Consider the following 20525-nt stretch of genomic DNA (forward strand, 5'->3'; position numbering starts at 1 on the left):
GATGGGGAGGGAATGGGGATTTTGCAGTATCCTTCCACTGCCACGCCCACCAAGTCACGCCCACCAAGCCATGCCCACAGAACCAGTAGTAAAAAATATTTGAATTGAATCCCACCACTGTACCTAGGGTATTCTGGGAGGTGAAGTCCACACATCTTAAAACATGCCAGCTGGGGAATTGTGGGAAATGAAGTCCACACACCTTAAAGCATACTAAATGGAAAATCCTGGAGGATGAAGTCCATATACCCCAAAGCATGACGTCTGGGAAATTCTAGGCGTTGGAAGTCCACATGTTTTAACCTTGCTAATGTTGGGAAAGATTGTCCTACAGATATTGGTGGTGGACACAATATCCAGGTAGATGGGAAGTTAGATTCCTAAATCAGCAATTCAATTCAATTCAACCTAAACCAAGTAAAACCATCTGAAGAGATCAATTTCGAAAAGGGTACCCAAGTTTTAAGAAATGGTAAGAAACTCTCCACTGCAACAGCAGAAGCAACAGACATCAATGGGTAGTTGATTCATTGGAGATTCAGGACATTATTTAATATAGATTTATGTGGCTTCTACTCCTCCCCAATAGTCAAAACTGACACTGTAACAGTAACAGAGTTGGAGATCATCTAGTCCAACCCCCTGCTCTCACAGGAGACCTATACTATTTCTGATAAATGGCTGTCTAGCTTCTTCTTAAAGTCTCCAATGATGGGGCATCCACAAATTCTGAAGGCAGGTCGTTCCACTGATTAATTGTTCTCATTGTTACAAAGCTTCTCCTTCAATTCCAGGTTGCTTCTTTCTTTGATTAGTTTTCACCCATCGCTCTTTATCCTGCCTCCAGGTGCTTTGGAGGATGTGGACTGCCTCCTCTTTGTGACAGCCCCTCAAATATTGGAACACTATACCCAATTCCCGCAATTGTGCATTGTGTCTTTTAGCTTCCAGATCCCTAATCATTTCATTGCTCTTTCTCTCAACTATTTCCAAAGTCTCAACATCAATGATCATTGGGTATTTAGTTGATACCACTTGAGAATGAAAATGACCTCGATTTTTCACCTGGAGCCATACACTCTGGGTTAGGATGGGATCCAGTTATAGGGAGCATCACTTTCATGCCCCAAATAAGTGAGTCATCTGTTGGCTCAGTTTACAGAACCTAAACTTCAATGGGAAAATTGATTTTTGGTATGATGATTTGCCAATGAGGCATTAATTGCTTAACACATTTCACAGGCAGAACAGACAAGAAAAATTGTGATGTTTCTTCACGAAACCCTAAGGGCTTTATTTATTAATATCCAAAAAAAGGCTGTTATTGTTCAAAACAAGACTTTAGCTCTACCATCAAATTTAGAAAGATGTCTCATTGGTATTTTAGAAAATGAATGGTTAAAACACACTGCTTTGCATTGAAATGTTTCCATCTGTCCAGAAAATGAAAGGAAGGGAAGGGAAGGGGAAAAGAAGGAAGGAAGGAAGGAAGGAAGGAAGGAAGGAAGGAAGGAAGGAAGGAAGGAGTACCTATATACTCCACCTATTCATCTTTTTGATTATCCTAGTGGTGTATTCTCTCTGTGTTCCTTATCACTATTTTTTATTGTTCTTTTTTTCCCTTCTGTTGTGTTTTAACCCTTTTCATTCATTCCTATTTATCGTTGTAAGTTGCCTAGAGTAGCTCCGTGGCAAGATAAATGGCAAATAAATGTAACAAATCAATCAATCAATAATAAACAAGATCTCTTTGTGGAATGGAGCTACTGAGAACGAGGTATTTCAAGATATTGGTATGTTTGGCCTGTTTTTCTCAATGAGACTCATCCCAATGTCCAACTCTAATACATTCTTCTCTGGTTCCTGTTAAGGAACTCTTCCGTTCCTCTTTGCTGATGGTCTTTAATGCAGCCCCATCTAATATCCGCTAATTCGCCATGCCCAATTCATGGAGGAACAGCTTGCCAGGGGACAAAAGTTACATAACATCAAAGAAATGGTGGGATAGAATAATTAAAGTAAGGATGCAAAAGAAGGGAGAAAATGAAATGTGAACGACAAGAATTAAAGTATTTTTTTATTATTTTACATAATTAAATAAAATTATTGAATTGTCCCATGGCAAGCTGTCCTTCGGCTGTGGCAAGCTGGCCACAACAAGTTGGCCATGGTGAACTGGCAGCAATGGCTTAGCCTAGCAAGTTGGCTGTGGCAAATCGTCTCATTCTGTGTTCTGAGACGGAGGAGTTTCATTTCCACGAATGATGGACAAACCAGTTCCTTGATTTTTATGAGACACTTTCCTAAGCAAGCCATGTGCACAGCGATCTGTAACTCTGCAAAGTTATGGCTTGGTGCATCTTCTTGAGCATCATAAAGCAAATCGTTTTACAATGCAAACCCTTTGGGGCCGTACTCCATAGATGGTTTCCCTGGTGAGAAGACCTAGGGCTGGTCACTTTCCTTTAGAAATGATGCAAATGGCCTCTGGAAGCTTCAGTGCTAAGCGGAGACACAAGAACAGTCTATCTCAACCTTGGCAATCTAAAGACGGATGGACTTCCATTCCTAGAACTCCATAACCAGCTTGCTGCTTGGAGAATTCTGGGAGTCGAAATCTACCCATCTTTAATTTGCCAAGGTTGGGAAACACAGAACACAAGAAGGAGGCCTGGTGGCTCAGTGGTTAGAAGGCAGTAAAGGTTCCCCTCGCACATACGTGCTAATCACTTCCAGCTCTAGGGGGCAGTGCTCATCACTGTTACGAGAAGGCAGTATTGCAAGCTAATTCTGCCCACTGCAAGCCGTTCGATCCTGACCAGCTCAAGGTTGAACTCAGCCTTCCATTCTTACGAGGTTTGTAAAATGAGGACCCAGATTGTTGGGGGTAATGTGCTGACTCTGTAAACTGCTTACAGAGGGCTGTTAAAACACTGTAAAGCAATTTATAAGTCGAAGTGCTATTGCTATTGCCCTTCCTTCCATCCATCCATCCATCCATCCATCCATCCATCCATCCATGATGCACAGTGGTTAGAATGTAGTATTGCATGCTAATTCTGCCCACTGCCAGCAATTCAATTCTCACCGGCTCAAGGTTGACTCAGCCTTGCGTCCCTCCGAGGTGGGTAAAATGAGGACCCAGATTGTTGAGGGCAAGAGGCTGGCTCTGTAAACTGCTTAGAGAGGACTAGAAAGCACTGTGAAGCGGTACATAAGTCTAAGTGCTATTGCAAGCGTTACTCAGAAGTCCATCATGATCATCGTGTAGAAACTGACTTTCCATTTGTTTTAACAGAATCACAGAATAACATGCGAACATATTTGTATAAGTTTATATATGAACATATAACTGAAGAACATAGCTGTCTTAATTATCTTCATTAGCTTGATGGTATCGATTCTATATAAATTGTTTAAGGAATGTCATTCATGTTTGTTGATTCTGCATTAAAAAAAGCAAAACCCAAAACAGGACAAAAATTTGAAGGAAAAGAAACTATTAGCTGCCTGAATGCAGCACACCTTCCACATTCATATGGAAAATAATTATATTTTAGCTTTGGTTATACTCTGCACTATTTTACTTTGTTCTTTCTAATCTGTATGTTCGGAAATTCCTTCTCCTCTAGCTAAGACAGGCCCAGAGCAGGTGCTGAAATTCACCAGTGACAATTTACTATTAATTACTATGCAGTCAGGAAGATAATTAATAGCTTGTAATTCGCATAGTTAATAAGGAATCAGAAATGCAGTTTCATCAGGCTCTCTTTCGCCTCACATCTTTCCCAACTTGGTGCTTTTCAAGACGTGACGGACGAATAAAGATTCTCTCATTTTCAGCACCTGGTAGTGTCACTAGATGAATTTTTTGTGGCGTTCCGTGTGCCTTTGGAGTTTAGTCACATGACCCATGGAGACATCTTCGGACAGCGCTGGCTCTTCGGCTTCGTAACAGAGATGAGCACCGCCCCCTAGAGGTGGAAATGACGAGCACGGATGTGCGAGGGCAACCTTTGCCTTCACGTAGCATCTCTAGAGTCCCATGTTCCAAAGTCAGAAACTTGGCAACTGACTCACATTTACAACGGTTGAAGGATCTCGAGATCATGGGATCCCCTTTTGCGACCTCCTGACAAGCAAAGTCAAGAGAGGAGCCGAACAACGTTGTTCACTTAACAACGGCGTTACTCTCTTAATTGCAGTGATTAGCTGAACAGCGGTGGTGAGAAAACTCGTTAAACAGAACAATACTCACTTCACAACTGTCTTGCTTAATTAACAGCATAAATTTAGGGCTCAATTGTGGTTAAGTCAAGGACTGCCTGTACAGTTAATCTAGTCACACTGTGCAGACAGCTGAGGAGAGCGAGGACTCAGAGGAGGGGCCAGGACCATTAGGGAGTGGACTGCTGCCTTCAGGGATTGTGGGGGCTGGCAGCAGCGATGAGGAGGTTCCCGAGGAGCCTGTGCCAAGGGTGCGTGCGCTCAGGGCTGCTCACAGGAAAGAGCAACTGCAGCAGCATGGGCGACTCGGGAGTAAGGCTGCAAGGTAATGGCCCCCCCTCAAGAAGATAAAAGCCAGCTGTGTATCGGATGTACTTTGCAGGAAGCAAAGACGTTTTGAAACTCAGCCTTGTGGACATTGCAGTATTTTAAGTTGGTATTTGAAGGCTCTTGTGTTGTGAATTATTTCTTATCTGTTATTCTTGGCAGCCTTGCACAGTTTTGACGAGACTCGTGCTTATCAAAGTTAATTATTTTGCAGCAGCCTTTTAACCGGGGATTCATAAGACTCATTAAAAGGTTTCTGTTCCCTTTGGTTCTTGTTTGCTTTATTGGAAAAGGGTTTGGGTCAGAACACACACTCAATTTTATGATTATTTTTTCGCCACACATCAGCGAAACACTGCAGTTGTTTCACAATCATGTGGTCATTAAGTGAACCTGGTTTTCGCCAGTGACATTGCTTGTCAGAAGCCGGATAAAGAGGCTGCAAATGGCATTCACATGACCCAGGGAGCTCCACAAACCATTGTAAACTCATGCCGGTTGCCAAATTCTTGAATTTGGATCATGTGATCATGGGGATGCTATGATACAGGTAGTCCTTGACTTACAAGGGTTCATTTAATGACTGTTCAAAGTTACAACGGCCCTGAAAAAAGTGACTTATGACCATTTTTCACACTTATGTCCATTGTAGTATCCCAATGGTCACAAGATTTATATTCAGAAAGTTGGGAAGTGACTCAGAGCTATGACGGTTGCGGTGTCCAGGGATCATATGATCTCCTTTTGCAACCTTCTGACAAGCAAAATCAATGGGGAAGCTAGATTCGCTTAACAACCGTGTTGCTAACTCAACAACTTGTATGATTCACTTAACAATGGCGGCAAGAAAAGTGGTTAAATGAAAGAAGAAACATTTCATTAGCAACTGAAATTTTAGGTTCAATTGTGGATGTACTTCCTGTACTCCCATTTGTGAGGATGGAGCTGCTGATCCAGTTCTACAGAGGTCTGTCATTTGTACCTCTGTAACTGTCTGGTTCGGTTCTGCAACCCAACAGGACAGACACAGACTTCAGAGGGTAATTAGGACTGCAGAAAAAAACAATTACTACCAACCTGCCTTCCATTGAGCACCTGTATACTGCACGAGTCAAAAAGAGGGCTGTGAAAATATCTATAGACTCCTCACATCGTGGACATAAATTATTTCAACTCCTACCCTCAAAACGATGCTATAGAGCACTGCATACCAGAACAACTAGACACAAGGACAGTTTCCCCTCGAATGCCATCACTCTGCTAAACAAATAATTCCCTCAACACTGTCCAACCATTTGCAAAGTCTGCATTACTATTACTATTAATCTTCTTATCATTCCTTATCGCTCATCCCCTCCCACTTGTGACTGTAGGACTGTAACTTTGTCACTTGTATACTTACGATTTATATTGACTGTTTCCGAATATGATTTGATTGCTTATTGTACCCCAGGACGATTATTAAGTGTTGTACTTTACCAAATTTGCAGATGATACTAAGCTGGCAGGAATAGCTAACACCCAAGAAGATAGGCTCAAGATCCAGATGGATCTTGACAGATTAGAACACTGGGCCATATCTAACAAAATGAAATTCAATGTAGAGAAAAGTAAAGTCCTACACTTAGGCAAGAAAAACCAAAAGGACACATATAGACTGGGTGAAACCAGGTTCAATAGCAGTAACTGTGAAAGGGATCTTGGAGTCTTAGTGCACAACCAACTAAATATGAGCCAGCAGTGTGCAACAGCAGCCAAAAAAGCCAATGCAATCCTAACTTGTATTAACAGAGGGATACAATCAAGATCAAGGGAAGTGCTAATACCACTCTATAAAGCCTTAGTAAGACCACACCTAGAGTACTGCATCCAGTTTTGGTCACTGACCATATTATAAAAAAGATGTTGAGACTTTAGAAGAAGTGCAGAGAAGAGCAACCAAATTAGGGGACTGGAGACTAAAACATATGAAGAACGGTTGCAGGAACCGGTCCTGGCTAGTCTAGGGAAGAGAAGGACCAGGAGAGACAGGATAGCAGCGTTCCAATATTTGAGGGGCGGGGTCAATTTATTTTCCAAATAACTTTTGAAGGCCAGACAAGGAATAATGGATGGAGACTGAACAAGGAGAGATTCAACCCTGGAAATAAGGAGAATTTTTCTGACAGTGTGAGCAATCAACCCATGGAACAGAAGTTGCCGTTGGAAGTTGTGGGAGCTTCATCACTTGAGAGTTTCAAGAAGAGACTGGACTGTCATTTGTCAGAAATGCTGTAGGGTCTCCTGGTTTGGGGGGGGGGTTGGACTAGATGACCTACAAGGTCCCTTCCAATTATTTATCTGATTCTTGAGAATGTATCTTTTCTTTTTATGAACATTGAGAGCAGTTGCACCAAGACAAATTCCTTGTGTGTCCAATCACACTTGGCCAATAAATTCTATTCTAGGTCACTTTTTTTTCCCCCCTGGTTCCCTTCTAACCTCAAACCTCCCTTAAAGCAAAGAGTTGTAAGTGGAAGGCTGCCTGTACAAACCACAGCGGCTGAAGTCACTTGTTGTGCAACTAAACCCTTATTCAATATATTGTATATTTTTGTTTTGGGGGGCGAGTTTAATAACATTAAACATGATATTAAAAGTCGACCTGGAAAGCTGGCGGAGCCCAAGAACAAGAGCTGAGAATCCGGGTCACCAAGCTCGTCTAACTTCGGCAGCGCTCTGCACACGCCCAGGCGCCATTCTCCCCAACTTCCAAGCTTACATAAACTCTCTTCATTAGGCAGATCCTGGCTCAGGACCCCCAACTGGCTCCTTTGCAAGGGCCCAGAAGCGCGTGGCTGGAGGACGGGGGGGGACAGGTAGACAGGCTTTTCCTCCCCCCCTTTCCCTCCCCCCTCCCCCGCCGCGTCTGCCCGTCCGTCCGGGTTAGCGTCTGCCTGGGGAAGCGCGGAGCCCACGCAGGTGCATCCGTCGCCCGGGGCCCAACGCGCTCAGCTCCCCAGCCGGGCGGCTGCTTTTTCGGGGGCGGGCGCCGTGTGCACCGGGCGGGGCGGCTTTTGCACCCGCTCCCCGCGGGGGAAATAAATAGCGGCCGTGCGCGGTTCTCCGCCTCACTTGGATGCGCATCTTCGCCTGAGCCTCTCTTTGCATCTACCGGAGACCCGAACTCGCCCGCATGGATTCCGAAGACTGCTCGTGCTCCAGCGGTGCGGCTCCGCCTGGCCTCCCTCGCTCCCCACCCTTCTGCCCTCGCTTGGAAAGGGAGAGAGAGAGAGAGAGACAGACAGAAAGAGAAGAAGACAGAGAAAGAAAAAGCGAGAGAGAGGCATACAGAGAAAGAGAGACAGAGACACAGAGAGAGTGGAGAAAAGAGAAAGAAAAAGAGTAGAGAAAGAGAGGAATAGAACAAGAGACGGACAGAGAGGAAGAGAAAAAGAGAGGAAGATAGGAAGAAAAAAAGAGAGAATGAGAGCGAGAGAAACAGAAGGATAGAAAGGGAGAAAAAGAGAAAAAGTAATGAGGGAAAGCGAAAAAGAGGAGAAAAAGAGAATAAGTGAGAGAAAGAGAAAAAGGAAGAAAAAGAGAGATACACAGAGAGAATGAAAGCGAGAAAAAGAGAAAGGAGAAAAAAGAAAGAATAAGAGTGAGAGAAAAAGAAAGAGAAAAGGGGAGAGAAAAAGAGACAGAGAAAGCGAAAGAGAGAGAGACAGAAAGAAAGAGAACGAAAGAGGAGGGAAAAAACGAGGAGAAAAAGAGAAAGAAAGAGAGACTAATTTGGGGGTTGTTTTGGGGGGGCTGCCTCTCTCTCCTTGTGGATCCTGCCTTCCTTCCCAGGGCTGCGAAGTGATGCGGGAGCTTGGCAGCTGACAGCTTTCCTGGGCGCTCTTAGCCAAAGGGACCCACCAACAAGTTCTCTTCGCTGCTTCTTCGGTCTCTTTGTCAGGCTTTGGGCCAAGAGCGAGCTAGGGAATCGTGAAAGGGTTGCTATGGGCATCCTGGCTTGCGCTATTCCTTCTTGGGTTGACTTGGAGGGGTTGCTGGAAAGCATCGGAGTCCTTGTGGGTTTGTGTTGGAAGTGACCGTTTGTCTTGTTTGTGCTTCGAAAATGATTGTGTGTCTTACTTTTTTTTCTTATTTTTTGCAGGTGGGGTGTGCTCCTGTGGCAACAACTGTCAGTGTAAAAATTGTAAATGCAAATCCTGCAGGAAAAGTGAGTACGGCAATTCACTTTCCTAAATGTTTTTGCCTTTTCTCCTTTCAAATTGTGCTTCTGCATTTTTAGGAAGTGTGCGAGTTGCAGTCACACAACATCCTTGCCAGTCGGCTCCATCATTTATTCAGTTAAGCTAATCAGCGTTGTGTGGGGCACCAAACCACTCAAACAACATACCAGGCTATCAAAGATGGGTCTGATCATTTCCATCGTCTATGGAAATTCTCAAAATCGGGTCATGGTTGTTCCAAAGGGGCTTTTGGGGGGAGTTTTCCACTGAAAATGTTTCGCTTCTCATCCAAGAAGCTTCTTCAGTTTTAACCAACCAGTCTAGTGAGAAATGAATTAGAACTGTAGAAGCTTATTGAATGAGAAGTGAAATGTTTTCAAGGGAAAAAAGCCAGAAAGTCGAGTTGCCTTATAGAAAAAGTACAATTTGGTCATTTCAATTCCTTATATAAGATTTTTTGACTTACTTATGTTCCAAAGTTGTCTAACCCTAAAATTCCCAACAACCTGCTATTTTTTTTTAAAGGCAAATTGTCAATTTTTTATTGCTGGTTATTAAGCTACCCTGCTTAATTTAATTGCTGAATTAAACTGTTTTGGAGAGCGCATGATGGGATGACTCATAAATTAACCCAATGGAGTATATATGGTCTGTACTGCTAACTATTTAAATAAGTTTAATGCCAGACTTAGCACGTGGCACAAACATGGGCACTGTTTTCTTTCTGATTAAATGTCCTGTGAACGGAGAGGAACCAATATATCATGGTTGGAGAATGGCTGGCTGGGGAATTCTGGGAGTTGAAGTCCACAAGTCTTAACGTTGTCAGATTTGGGCACTCTGGTCCATATAGTATAGAGGTAAAAGTTCTCCAGGACCGGCACCAGAGGTGATATTTAGCAGGTTCTGACCAGTTCTGGAGAACCAGTAGCAGAAATTTTGAGTAGTTTGGAGAACCAGCCAATGCCACCTCTGACTGGCCCCGCCAACCCCATCTCTTCTCTGCCTCCCATTGAGTCCCAGCTGATCGGCTGGGTCTTCTTTGGTTGCCCAGCATAGGAGAACGGAGCTGGAAAGCAGGTTAGTGGGGTGAGTAGGGAATGGGGATTTTGCAATATCCTTCCCCTGCCACGCCTACCCCACCAAACCATGCCCACAGAACCGGTAGTAAAAAATAAATAAATCCCACCACTGACCAGCATGTGAAATGGTTAGTAAGCATGCTCTTCAGAATTTGAAATATTTGCTTCCGAAATTACAGGTTAGTCTTTGACTTATGACTCCGCTTTACAATGGCAGCTTTTGCTTAATGATTTGCTTCAACTTGGTTTGACTAAACTACAAAAAGTTTGACTCGGGTAAGATACCACTCTGTACACCAAGTCTTGCCTTGGAGTAAGGTCCGCCCACTGGACTCTGTAGGGCATACCAATGGTTATAATTCAAAAGTTGGGTGGGGTTAGATGCCAGTGGGATGATACTTTCAGGTTGGTCAAGGGATCAAACAACGTAGAACGTTTTTGCAAACATTTAGACATGCCTTTTATTCCACAAAGCCCTAATTTTTTTCCCCCATTCGTTTTGGGACCTGTGAATGCTAAGTGTTGGAGATTTATCTTTGGTCTATGGGATGTGATTTTTGGACCTCTGGCCTGTCTTTTTTTTTTTTTTTTTACTAACCATGATGTCTAGGTTCACAGCCCATTAAACCTAATATGTGCAACGTTGGTTCAAACATCAAATCCAGGTTTAATGTCTGTAAATCCAGTATCTCTACCTCTTCGTTCAAGATTACTTTGTTTCCACTTGAGCTGGGATAGGATGTTGATTCTTTCCTTTTTTTTCTTTTAAAATGTTGTTTAATTTCAAAAAAGTATAAAATACTTTAAAAAGAGAATGAAAAAGAAAGGCAAAGGAGTAGGAAAGAAGCAACATTGGGGAACTATAGAAAAAAAACATAGAGCTTAATCTTAGTGATTAAAAAGCTATATTGCTAAAAAAAAGTTAATAGAGGTATAAAAACTATAGAAAAATATAGCATTTGACTTTCTTTGACACAGATAAAAATGTAAAACTCAACAACCCTTTGAACTAGAATAAACCACAACAAACAGCACTTCTATCACCAGGAACAAATCTAATCACCAAAAAGCAAGGTTAAAGTTGCATTTCAGTGTCAAACAATATATATATATATATATGAGTGGTTTCCCAGTTGAAACGAAGCTAGATATAAAAGTCCTTCTTTTAATCACAGCAGTAAACTTGGCCATATCCAACCACCCCATTTCACCATTCATTCTCCCCTTGTGGGTATATTGAAAGATATGTCTAGTCTAACAAAGAGAAGAACTATGATAGCAATCTTCCAGTATTTATGGGGCTGTCCCAAAGAAGGAGTCAACGTATTCTCCAAAGCACCTGAAGACAGGACAAGAGGTAACGGGTGGAACATCATTAAAGAGAGTTTGAATCTGGAACTAAGGAGAAATTTCCTGACAGCGGGAACAATTAGTAGAATGGCTTGCCTTCAGAAGTTGTGAATGCTCCATCACTGGAGGTTTTCAAGGAGAGATTGTATAGCCATTTGTCCGGAATCCTGGTATAGGATCTCTCGCTTGAGCAGGAGGTTGGTCTAGATTCTAGAAGACCTCCGGGGACCCTTCCAACCCTATTATTCTACATTCTTCCATCCCTGTGCATACAGAAGCCTCACTTCTGTTGTCATAGATAAAAACAAAGGCTCCATTTTGTTTTTCGATCTGTTTGTCCATCCAACCTCAGACGAAAGCCTCCGAATTCAATTGAACGTTCGGTTTAAGGATTCTCTGTGTTGAAGGTTGAGGTTGACGTTTTCCCATTCTCTTTTCAGGCTGCTGCTCCTGTTGCCCAGTGGGCTGTGCCAAGTGTGCCCAGGGCTGTATTTGCAAAGGCCCCCCTGCCACTAAATGCAGCTGCTGCAAGTAGAGAGAAGCAGGCTTCGGCAGGCTTGAAATCTGTATATTCGCCCGCAGAAATGTAATGTTGATGTCCGGTTATATTTTTTGCTATTGCGTGCTCTCGCCATTAGTTGTGAACGTAAACGACGCTGACAGTAATTATGCCTTGTATGTATATAAGAAATGTTTGTGGTGTCTTGGCCTTGGCCTTTGTCAAGGGACCAGCGGGAGGCATTGATAGGCGTGAGATGCTGTGCTCCAGTTTAGGAATCTGCTCTTAAAATGAAGTTGTATTACAGCTATATTTCAGATATCAGAATTTTTTGGCAACTGATTGCAAGGTACTAACTCCTGTTTAAAAATAAAATGATTTTATATACCTAAAACGTGTCCGCTGGCTTTATTCCTAGAAAGCAATACTGTGAATTGCTAGATATGGTCTCTTCCAACCCTATTACTCTATGTTATATATTAGCTGCCTTCATGGATAAAAATACTGCACTGGGGAATTGTTACCAAAAATGTAAGGCTAATAATTTCCATACTGTTAACTTGGGACTGTGGAGAAGTTATGGAGTTCTTACCTCTCCTTTTGTTGTTGTTGTTGAATTGCTAAGTCATATCCAGCTTTTCGTGACCCCATGGACAATAGCATGCCAGGCCACCCTGCCTTCCAATGTCTCCCCGAGTTGGCCTAAATTCATGTTCCTTGTGTTGACGACATTAATCTTCTCATCCTCTTCTCCTTTTGCCTCCCAACTTTCCCACCAGAGGTGGTATTCAGCAGGTTCTGACCAGTTGTGTAGAACTGGTAGCAGAAATTTTGAATCGTTCAGAGAACCGCAAATACCACCTAGGACTGGAGATTTTACAGTCTTTCCCCTGTCATGCCCACCAAGCCATGCCCACAGAACTGGTAGTAAAAAAAAATAGAATCGCACCATTGATCAGCACCTTCTCCAAGGAGTCCTCTTTTCTTGTTTGGTGGCCCAGTTGTCTTCTTAAGTCTGAGTGGGAGTGAGTTTCAGCTTTCAGGATCTGTCCTTCCAAAGGATGACAGACAGGGTTGATTTCCTTTAGGATCGACTGACTGGATCTCCTTGCAGACTTAAGGGACTCTCAAGAATCTTCTCCAGCACCACCATTTGAACGCACCAATTTTTCTGCGCTCAGCCTTCCTTATGGTCCAACTCTCACAGTTATATATTAATGATTACTGGGAAAACCAGAGTTTTGCCTCGATGGAACTTGTTGGCGAGGTGGTATTTCTGCTTTTTAATATGCTGTCTAGGCTCTTCTCCTGGATAGCCATCAAGGGGGAGGCTGTAACTCTGGTAGAATGAGGTCTGAATTCTCAGGAGGGAGGGGCTGCATTCCGGAGGTGCCGGTTAGATAGTTTGTGTGAGAGAATGAGGATGAAGACAGCTCCTCCTCAAGAGTTCTCAGAGTATGCATTTTATGGTGCAAGGAACTGTTTCGATTTGACAAGATTTCTGTCCATAGGTGAAGAACCTCAATGGGTCTTTCTTGGTTTTGGAGCAGGAAAGCAATATTTATTCAATGAATGACACATCTGGAATTTTGAGAACATGATGGCGGGAAGGTGGAACTGGACAGGGCTACTGGGTGTCAGACAAGGGGGGCGGTTGTTGGAGGTCAAAAAAGTCAAGATAGCAGGCACAACCATGAGATTGAAGCTCAGCCCCTTTTTTGTGTGTGTTGTGAAGCACACTTCACGTGTTGTGAAGTGTGTTGCGAAGAGGCCTCAAACAAGTTGTAGCCACCATCTTAACTTATTTTGACCCACCTCCCTATGGATCCTGTTTATATCAGGGATGTCCATTAAAAAGCAAACTTACCAGAAGGTCAATCATAGTGAATGGGCTCCAAGATATCTCTTGAAGCCTAGAACTTCTCTTAGCCTTTTCCCTTAGGCAGGCTGCCCTTCTAAATTCCATGTTGGGTCTCCTAAAAAATGTCTGTGAGTAATTCGTGGGCCCGGAAGTTTGCACGGGAAAAGGTATGAGAAGATTCCATTTTAGTTTCCATTGTGGCAACTTCCCTTTAAAAAAAAAAAATCAGTATTTTCTACCGATGACACAAAGTCTGACAAAATTCTGAATTTTCAAGCAAATGTGCTGCCCTTTCTGATTCCAGTCAGGTTTAACCGGGATGTTGAGGTTGCCTACTCTGAGTATCGTGTGAGAAAAAAGGTAAAGAAAGAAGGCCACCTGCTACGGTGATGCTGATGCTGGATTTGCATTGCTGAGCTTATCTTTTCGTAATGATGCCTTTGCATAATTTGAGAGCCAGTTTGGTGCAGCAGTTAAGGCACTAGTCTGGAAAGTAGGTGGTAGCGAGTTCTAATCCTCCCATAGGCATGAAACCAGATGAATGATTACGGGCCAGTCACTCCCATTCAGACTTAAGAAGAAGACAACCGGGATCAACCACTTCCAGAAATCTTGGCATAAAAACTGCAGGAACCGGTCCAGGCAATCACCAGATTCAAGATTGACTTGGCAGACAAAAAAAACATTTAAAAATTAACCTGTTGTACAACTTTAGCTAATTCTTTAACTTGATTAAACGAGTTGTGCACTCCAATTATAAATTAAACACACTGGTTGCCCACTACTAGAGTACAATATTATTTATTTTGCTGGCTGCAGAATTCTGGGAGTTCAAAGTCCACAGTCTTACAAGTGGCCAAGATTGGACACGTCTTTGCTAAAGTAAAGCCACGTTTTGACTTGGTGGCCCAGATGGATGGCTGGCAAGAGATTTCTCCCAGAGGCTTTCCTCCTTTGCCTGGCATCCTGTAAAGGGACATTTGTTGAATTAGCGCATTTGTCACATGAGGAAAAATTCTGATCTGTGATCCAGGAAATGTTTGGCTCAGCTTGACGTTCTTTCAGGTGAAGGCTTATGGCGGAAAGTATCCCGCCATTTTTTTTTCCTGACACAAAAAAAGAGAAGTGGTAGAAAAACACGACATGGAAGTTTAGTTTACTTTACTTTACTGTCATTGCACCTCATACAGTGAAATCAAACACCATTTTCAGTGCACATTATGACCATGAAAATAAACACAAACACACATCCTTCACATTCTATACACTGAATTGAAAACCCCTGATATTGTATTAATATTGCACTATGCAGTAGAATTCAAAAGAGCTCCTGCCCTGGGATAGACGCTGTTTCTCAGCCTATTTGCCCTTGTTTTCATTCTCCCGTACCATCTGCCAGATGGTAATAGTTCAAAAAAAGGGTTCCCAGGATGAGATGGATATTTGAGGATGTTATGAACTTTCTTAAAGCAGCAGGAGTTCTAAAGCTCTTCCAAAGAGGGGAGAGGGCAACCCATGATCCTCTCGGCAATGACATTAACCCTCTGGAGTACATTCCTATCTTCCCCTGTGCAATTGGCAAACCATACGTGTAGTAAGTTAAGATACTCTCTGTGGTGCAGCGGTAGAAGGTCACCAGCAGTTTTTCATTCAGTTGTTGTTTTCTGAGAAGCCTCAGGTAATCTAATCTCTGCTGGGCCCTTTTGACCAGGGCTGCAATGTGAGCACCCCAGGTCAGGTCCTTTTTTATGGTAACACCCAGAAACTTAAAACTGGCCACTTGCTCCACTCAGTCTCCCTTGATAAGCAAAGGCTGGATGTCTGATCTGTTCCTTCTCTAGTCCACTATAAGCTCCTTGGTCTTATTGGGGTTGAGGACCAAGTTATTGTCTGCACACCACAAAAGCAACCGGTCCACTTCATCTCAGTAGGCAGACTCATCGGCCCCAGAGATGAGTCCCACCACTGTTGTATCATCTGCAAATTTAGTAATAGTATTACAAGTGTGAGTGGGAATTCAGTCATGCACATAAAGGTTGAGACATCAGAGAATCCCAAATCTACACCTTTTCAGAGCAAATCCAGCTGAGCTGAATGCTATCACAAAATAGTCCTCAACTTATAATCTTTTATTTAGGGACAGTTTGAAGATGTAACAGTACTGAAAAAGTGCCATATGATCATTTTTCATACTTGTCACCATTGTAGCCTCCCCGTGGTCACATGATCAAAATTTGAATGCTTGGCAAGTGGCTCATAGTTATGACGGTTTCAGTGTCCCATGATCCCCCTTGGCGACCTTCTGACAAGCAAAGTCAATGGGGAAGCCAAATTCACTTAACAACCGTGTTACTAATTTAATAACTGCAGTGATTCACTTAACAACTGGAGCCAGAAAGGTCGTAAAATGGTACAAAACTCACTTAACAACTGTCTTGCTTAGCAACAGAAATTTGGGGATCAATTAAGGTCATAAGTCCAGGACTACCTGTAGGTGCCTTTTCAACTCAGCTGTACGTTTTTGTCAGCACGAACTGTTGGAACCACCCACAAAGGATGCTTTTTTCTCTCTCTAAACGTCTTTCTTATACCTGAGTCATGTAAGCAGTTCCTGTACTTCAATGTGGGTTTTCTTTTCTTTTCTTTTTTTTAAAGATCAGCCCTCCCCTTTCTAATTTTGCACATGGGGATCAGGGGACCTAAAGTTATCTTGGAAGTTTGAGGAATTTGATCCGCAGGAGAAAAAGAGTTTACCTTTGGAATCAGTGTAAGTTCTGTATGCAGGAATGAATAGAGTAGAGTAGAGTAGAATAGGAATAGAGTAGGAGTAGAGAAAGAAAAGAGAGAGCAGGGAAAGAGTAGAGAAAGTAAAGAATAGAGAGAGTAGAGGAAGAAGAGAGAGAGAAGAGAAGGAGTAGAGTAGAGTAGAGTGGAGTAGAGTAGAATTCTTTGTTGGCCAAGTGTAATTGGACACACAAGAAATTTGTCTCTGGTGCATAAGCTCTCAGTGTACATACAAACAACAAGTGATAAGTCATAGATCATAAATCATAGTTACAATCAGTCCTAAGATCCAAGTGATAAATCATAAGATACCAATAGGAGAAGACAGTTGGAAAGACGAGAAAGAATGAGAAAGAATGAGAAAGATGAGAAGGATAATAGCAATATAGCCTACTACATGGGTACTGCATCTTTAGGCCTAAAACAGTGCTGCCTTAGATGATTTGTTTGGATTTTCATTCATTCCATCGCTATCTTTTCTTCCCTCCCTTTCTTGTTTGCCAAGAAGAGTGAACTTTTAAGTCAGAATCTTCTCTTTGTAGAGCAGATAAACCAGAGTTTTCTGTAACGTGACTGGTAATGCTTTCCTGATAAGAAAAGCATTCCTTTCTCCCTCCTTGTTCTCACTTTCTCCTTGAGCAAATTTTGAATGGGTGGCAAGAAATATTTTGAACCTTCTGGAGAAGTGCATGCCACAAATGCTAGCTAACCATAATTATCCAATCAAATTCCTAGTAGTTAACCTCCAAATAGTCCCCCCGAGCCACAGGTTTATTTATGTTGTGCGTTGTTTGATGCTGCCAAAGATCTTCACGCTCATTCCCAATGCAGCAAAAGTTTCGCTAAACAGGGTCAGTCTTGATTTCAGGACAAAATGTCCACAGTTAACAGCCAACCTCTTTCCTCTGCAAACTGTGGCACAGCTGTACCCAAAAAGCGAAAGCCAAACTTTTTCTAAAATGGGATTTATCACCCTTGTCCTCGCATGGAAAGTATTCAGGACACACACAAGGTGGGAGCATGGGACTCAAGATGGTGGCCAAAATTGTGTGACTGGAGCCCCACCCCCCCTTTAAAAAAATCTGCTTAAAAGGGGGTGGGGCTTTAGTCATATGGCTGTGGATGCCATCTTGACTTTTTTTGACTCTTTCCTGGGATGTAACCCAATCTCAGCGCTAGTTTTCTCTTTTTACCCTTATTTCTAAGATTCATATTCAGAGATCCTTCCACAATCATTAGACTCAACCAGGGTTCTCCAACCGTACAACTTTTAAGATGGTTGGACTTCAACTCCCAGAATTCCCCAGCCAGCCATATCTGTGGACTTCATGCTGGCGGGGGAATTCTGGGAGTTGAAGTCTACCAGTCTTAAAGTTGCCAGGGTTGGAGTGCCCTGGTCTAGAATGACCACAGAGCTGTCTCTTAATGCTGGCAGGGGAATTCTGGGAGTTGAAGTCTACCAGTCTTGAAGTCGCCAAGGTTGGAGACCCCTGGACTAAAGCACAGTCTGGCTGGTTGATTGTAGATTATATTGTGTGGTATGAAGTCCACTTTCCTCGAACAGGTGGCCATGGACCTATAAAGATATCCCCAATGAGCTGAATCTATTTTACTTCCACAGAAAGACTCCAAGATGGGGGGAGGGCAAACCAGAAGACATTCTGGGTACCTGCTCTGCCCCTTCGTTCCTTCTTCTCCTCACTTAAAAACCTCTATAGGAAGTCCTTCATGTACGACCACAATTGGGCCCAGAATTTCTGTTGCTAACCAAGGTGAGGGTTAAGTCAGTTGTGCCCATGGCTTTTTTTTTGCTATGGTTGTTAAGTGAATCACTGCAGTTATTAAGTGAATCACAGGGTCATTAAGCAAACTCAACTTCCCCGATTGACTTGGCTGGTTGGAAGCTGGCTGGGAAATTCATGAATAGTGCAACTATGACTCAGGATTTTGCAACCATAGTCAATACACATCCGTTGCCAAGCCTCAAATTTTGTTCATATAACCCTGGAGATGCTGCCCCCCCTGAGGGTCATAAGTGCAAGGACCAATCATTAGGACACACTTTTCAGTACTGTTGTACCATCACTCATTAAACAAATGGTTGCAAGCCAAGAACACTTACACAACACACTTTTAAACCGATGAATAACCAACAATTGTGTTCATGAATGGTTAGTTGTAAGATTAGTTAATACTGTATTTTGGTGGCTTGGCAGGTTGTGAAAACCCAGCCTGCTTTCTGTAATTATTATCCAAACCCAGAAAGGGGGTAACTCAGTAACCAAGTTAAGTAAACTGTGTAAACACAGCCCAAGTACAAAGGTTTGAGTAGTGTTTTAACTGGTAGTGGTGTAACTTTTGAGTGCCCTATGAAATGGTGTGATTTCTTCTACACAAACAGCTCAGGAACTTTCCAGGGAAGAAGGATCCTTAAATAAAACCATTAAAAACCAAGAGTATCCAATCTGGAAATTAAAGCGATATATATTAGGGGGCGTGCGTAAGTGCACCAACGTGCCTACCGTCCCTATCCTATTGATTCTTTTTATTTTTCTTATATGTATCCATTTCCTGTATTCATAACCATGTTTACACTTATACCTATTATCTTTTAAGTGATAGACAAATCAAATCAAATCAATAAAAATATTCCACCTGAAGTTCAGGAACGCCATAACAAGCGTGCTCCAGCCAGGTGCCATCCCTGTTTGCTTAAGCTTCTACTAACTAGAGCATTATCTGCTGACTCACTCTTGACTCAGCACCAACCCACGTGGCTCTTTTGCGCACTGCACTCTGCACACTGTTTTTGGAAGGAAGGCGGGGGAGTTGTTTGTATTGTCATGTGAAAAAGGAGGCGGGCTTCACAGCTGCACACCACTCTAGTGTTTGCAGCCACCAGCCTGAATGAGAAGAGGGAAGTTTGCACACTGTTTGCACACATCTTGTAGTTTGACCAGGGAAGATCGCTTCACTGTTTTGGGACAGGAAGATGTATGTGTGTGAGATGCCTGCCACCAAACCAAATCAATTATCACAACGTTCTTAATTCATCACACTAAATTAATGTAAATTGTCCCTTCCCAGACTGTTAATTCTCTTTTCTTTTCTCCCAGGCCCAATTCCACAAAATTAATTAAATTCCAACTTTTCGGGATATAAAATACCTTGGGATAGGGGCTAAGAGAAATACTGTACTTTAGTTTCTCAAACTACCATTCCTCATTAGTGATTGGATTTCAAAAACACGGAATTTATCTTTTTATAAAAAATAGCAGTTTTACCTACTGCCAATAACTGGTATAATGTCCTGCTTGGCACCAACGTCTTGATGTTGTACAAGAGAGTAATATCTATGTTCTTTAATTTAGAAAGTTTAACAATTAATGTTGGAGAGATGAAAGGTATGGAGCGATTTGGTTGTCATGTTTTCCCCTTTTCATTTAGTTTGATGATTGATTGCTTCATCTTGCTGGTTTAAGGCCTTTGTTTTCTTTTCCATTTTGTGTATGTCTTTAAAAAAAAAAACCATTGTAAAATGGAAACAATACAGGCATGGTTAGGCCCTGTTTTCTTCTGTGATTTTTTAAAGATTATTACAAATTTAAAATGTTTTTAAAATCTGATGCTTTCATATTTAGCCCTCATTAAATCCAAAACTTGTTGAGCTGGAGGGCTGGCTAGCTAAGGTGCAGCACTGGGAGGAAATTATTGAATCTAGGAGAAACCTTGTTTGATTTAATCTAAATTGGGATCCAGCAGGGTGATGCTATAGGACTGTGAAGTTCATCCAAGCTCCCTGAAAAATTTCCTCCAATATACTACGTAGGGTTGTTGTGATCAAGAAAAAAAATCAAGAGACCTTAAAGCAAAGCCATTGATCATCCTGATCCACAAGTATAATAAAATAAAATATTATCTTAATCTAAAGAAAGACGCCCCATTGCCTGGATCCTGCCATAATGTTCCAGACCAAATGGACATTCCCAATTATGGGTTAGAAAGGGGAGAGCAGCACGCCCCATTCAACAGGATGGCAGGTCTCCTGCTTTGGGCAGGGGGTTGGACTAGATGACCTGCAAGGTCCCTTCCAACTCTTGTTATTCTGGACCATCACATCGGAGGGAATCCCCATCTGGGGCGTTTGCAAATCCCAGGGATCTCCCCCAATC

At 42.5% G+C, this 20525-nt stretch overlaps 1 protein-coding gene and 1 long non-coding RNA gene across 2 annotated transcripts; one reads left to right on the forward strand and one right to left on the reverse strand.

Annotated features, from left to right (window-relative positions):
- Positions 1-7263: 7263 nt before the first annotated feature.
- Positions 7264-12102, forward strand: LOC148124818 (metallothionein-1). Its single transcript, XM_087940510.1, has 3 exons — positions 7264-7760; positions 8699-8764; positions 11650-12102. Exons 1-3 carry the CDS (start codon positions 7730-7732, stop codon positions 11742-11744), a joined length of 192 nt encoding a protein of 63 aa, XP_087796636.1. The 5' UTR covers positions 7264-7729; the 3' UTR covers positions 11745-12102.
- Positions 12103-14354: 2252 nt separating this feature from the next.
- Positions 14355-19121, reverse strand: LOC148124819 (uncharacterized). Its single transcript, XR_015744938.1, has 2 exons — positions 19009-19121; positions 14355-14675 (listed from the first exon to the last, which is right to left on the reverse strand). It is a non-coding gene; the product is annotated as an uncharacterized LOC148124819 (long non-coding RNA).
- Between the last annotated feature and the right edge of the window lie 1404 nt (positions 19122-20525).

The sequence above is a fragment of the Pseudonaja textilis genome, chromosome 11 (assembly GCF_049901715.1).
Source record: "Pseudonaja textilis isolate UNSWEBS1 chromosome 11, rPseTex1.2, whole genome shotgun sequence".
Classification (NCBI taxonomy): Eukaryota; Metazoa; Chordata; class Lepidosauria; order Squamata; family Elapidae; genus Pseudonaja; species Pseudonaja textilis.

Bases quoted from the DNA above. Each gene is read 5' to 3' on its own strand.
- LOC148124818 (XM_087940510.1), top strand. From the start codon at position 7,730: ATGGATTCCGAAGACTGCTCGTGCTCCAGCG. The intron at 7,761-8,698 runs GTGCGGCTCCGC...TATTTTTTGCAG, and splicing joins AGACTGCTCGTGCTCCAGCG to GTGGGGTGTGCTCCTGTGGC. The intron at 8,765-11,649 runs GTGAGTACGGCA...TTCTCTTTTCAG, and splicing joins ATGCAAATCCTGCAGGAAAA to GCTGCTGCTCCTGTTGCCCA.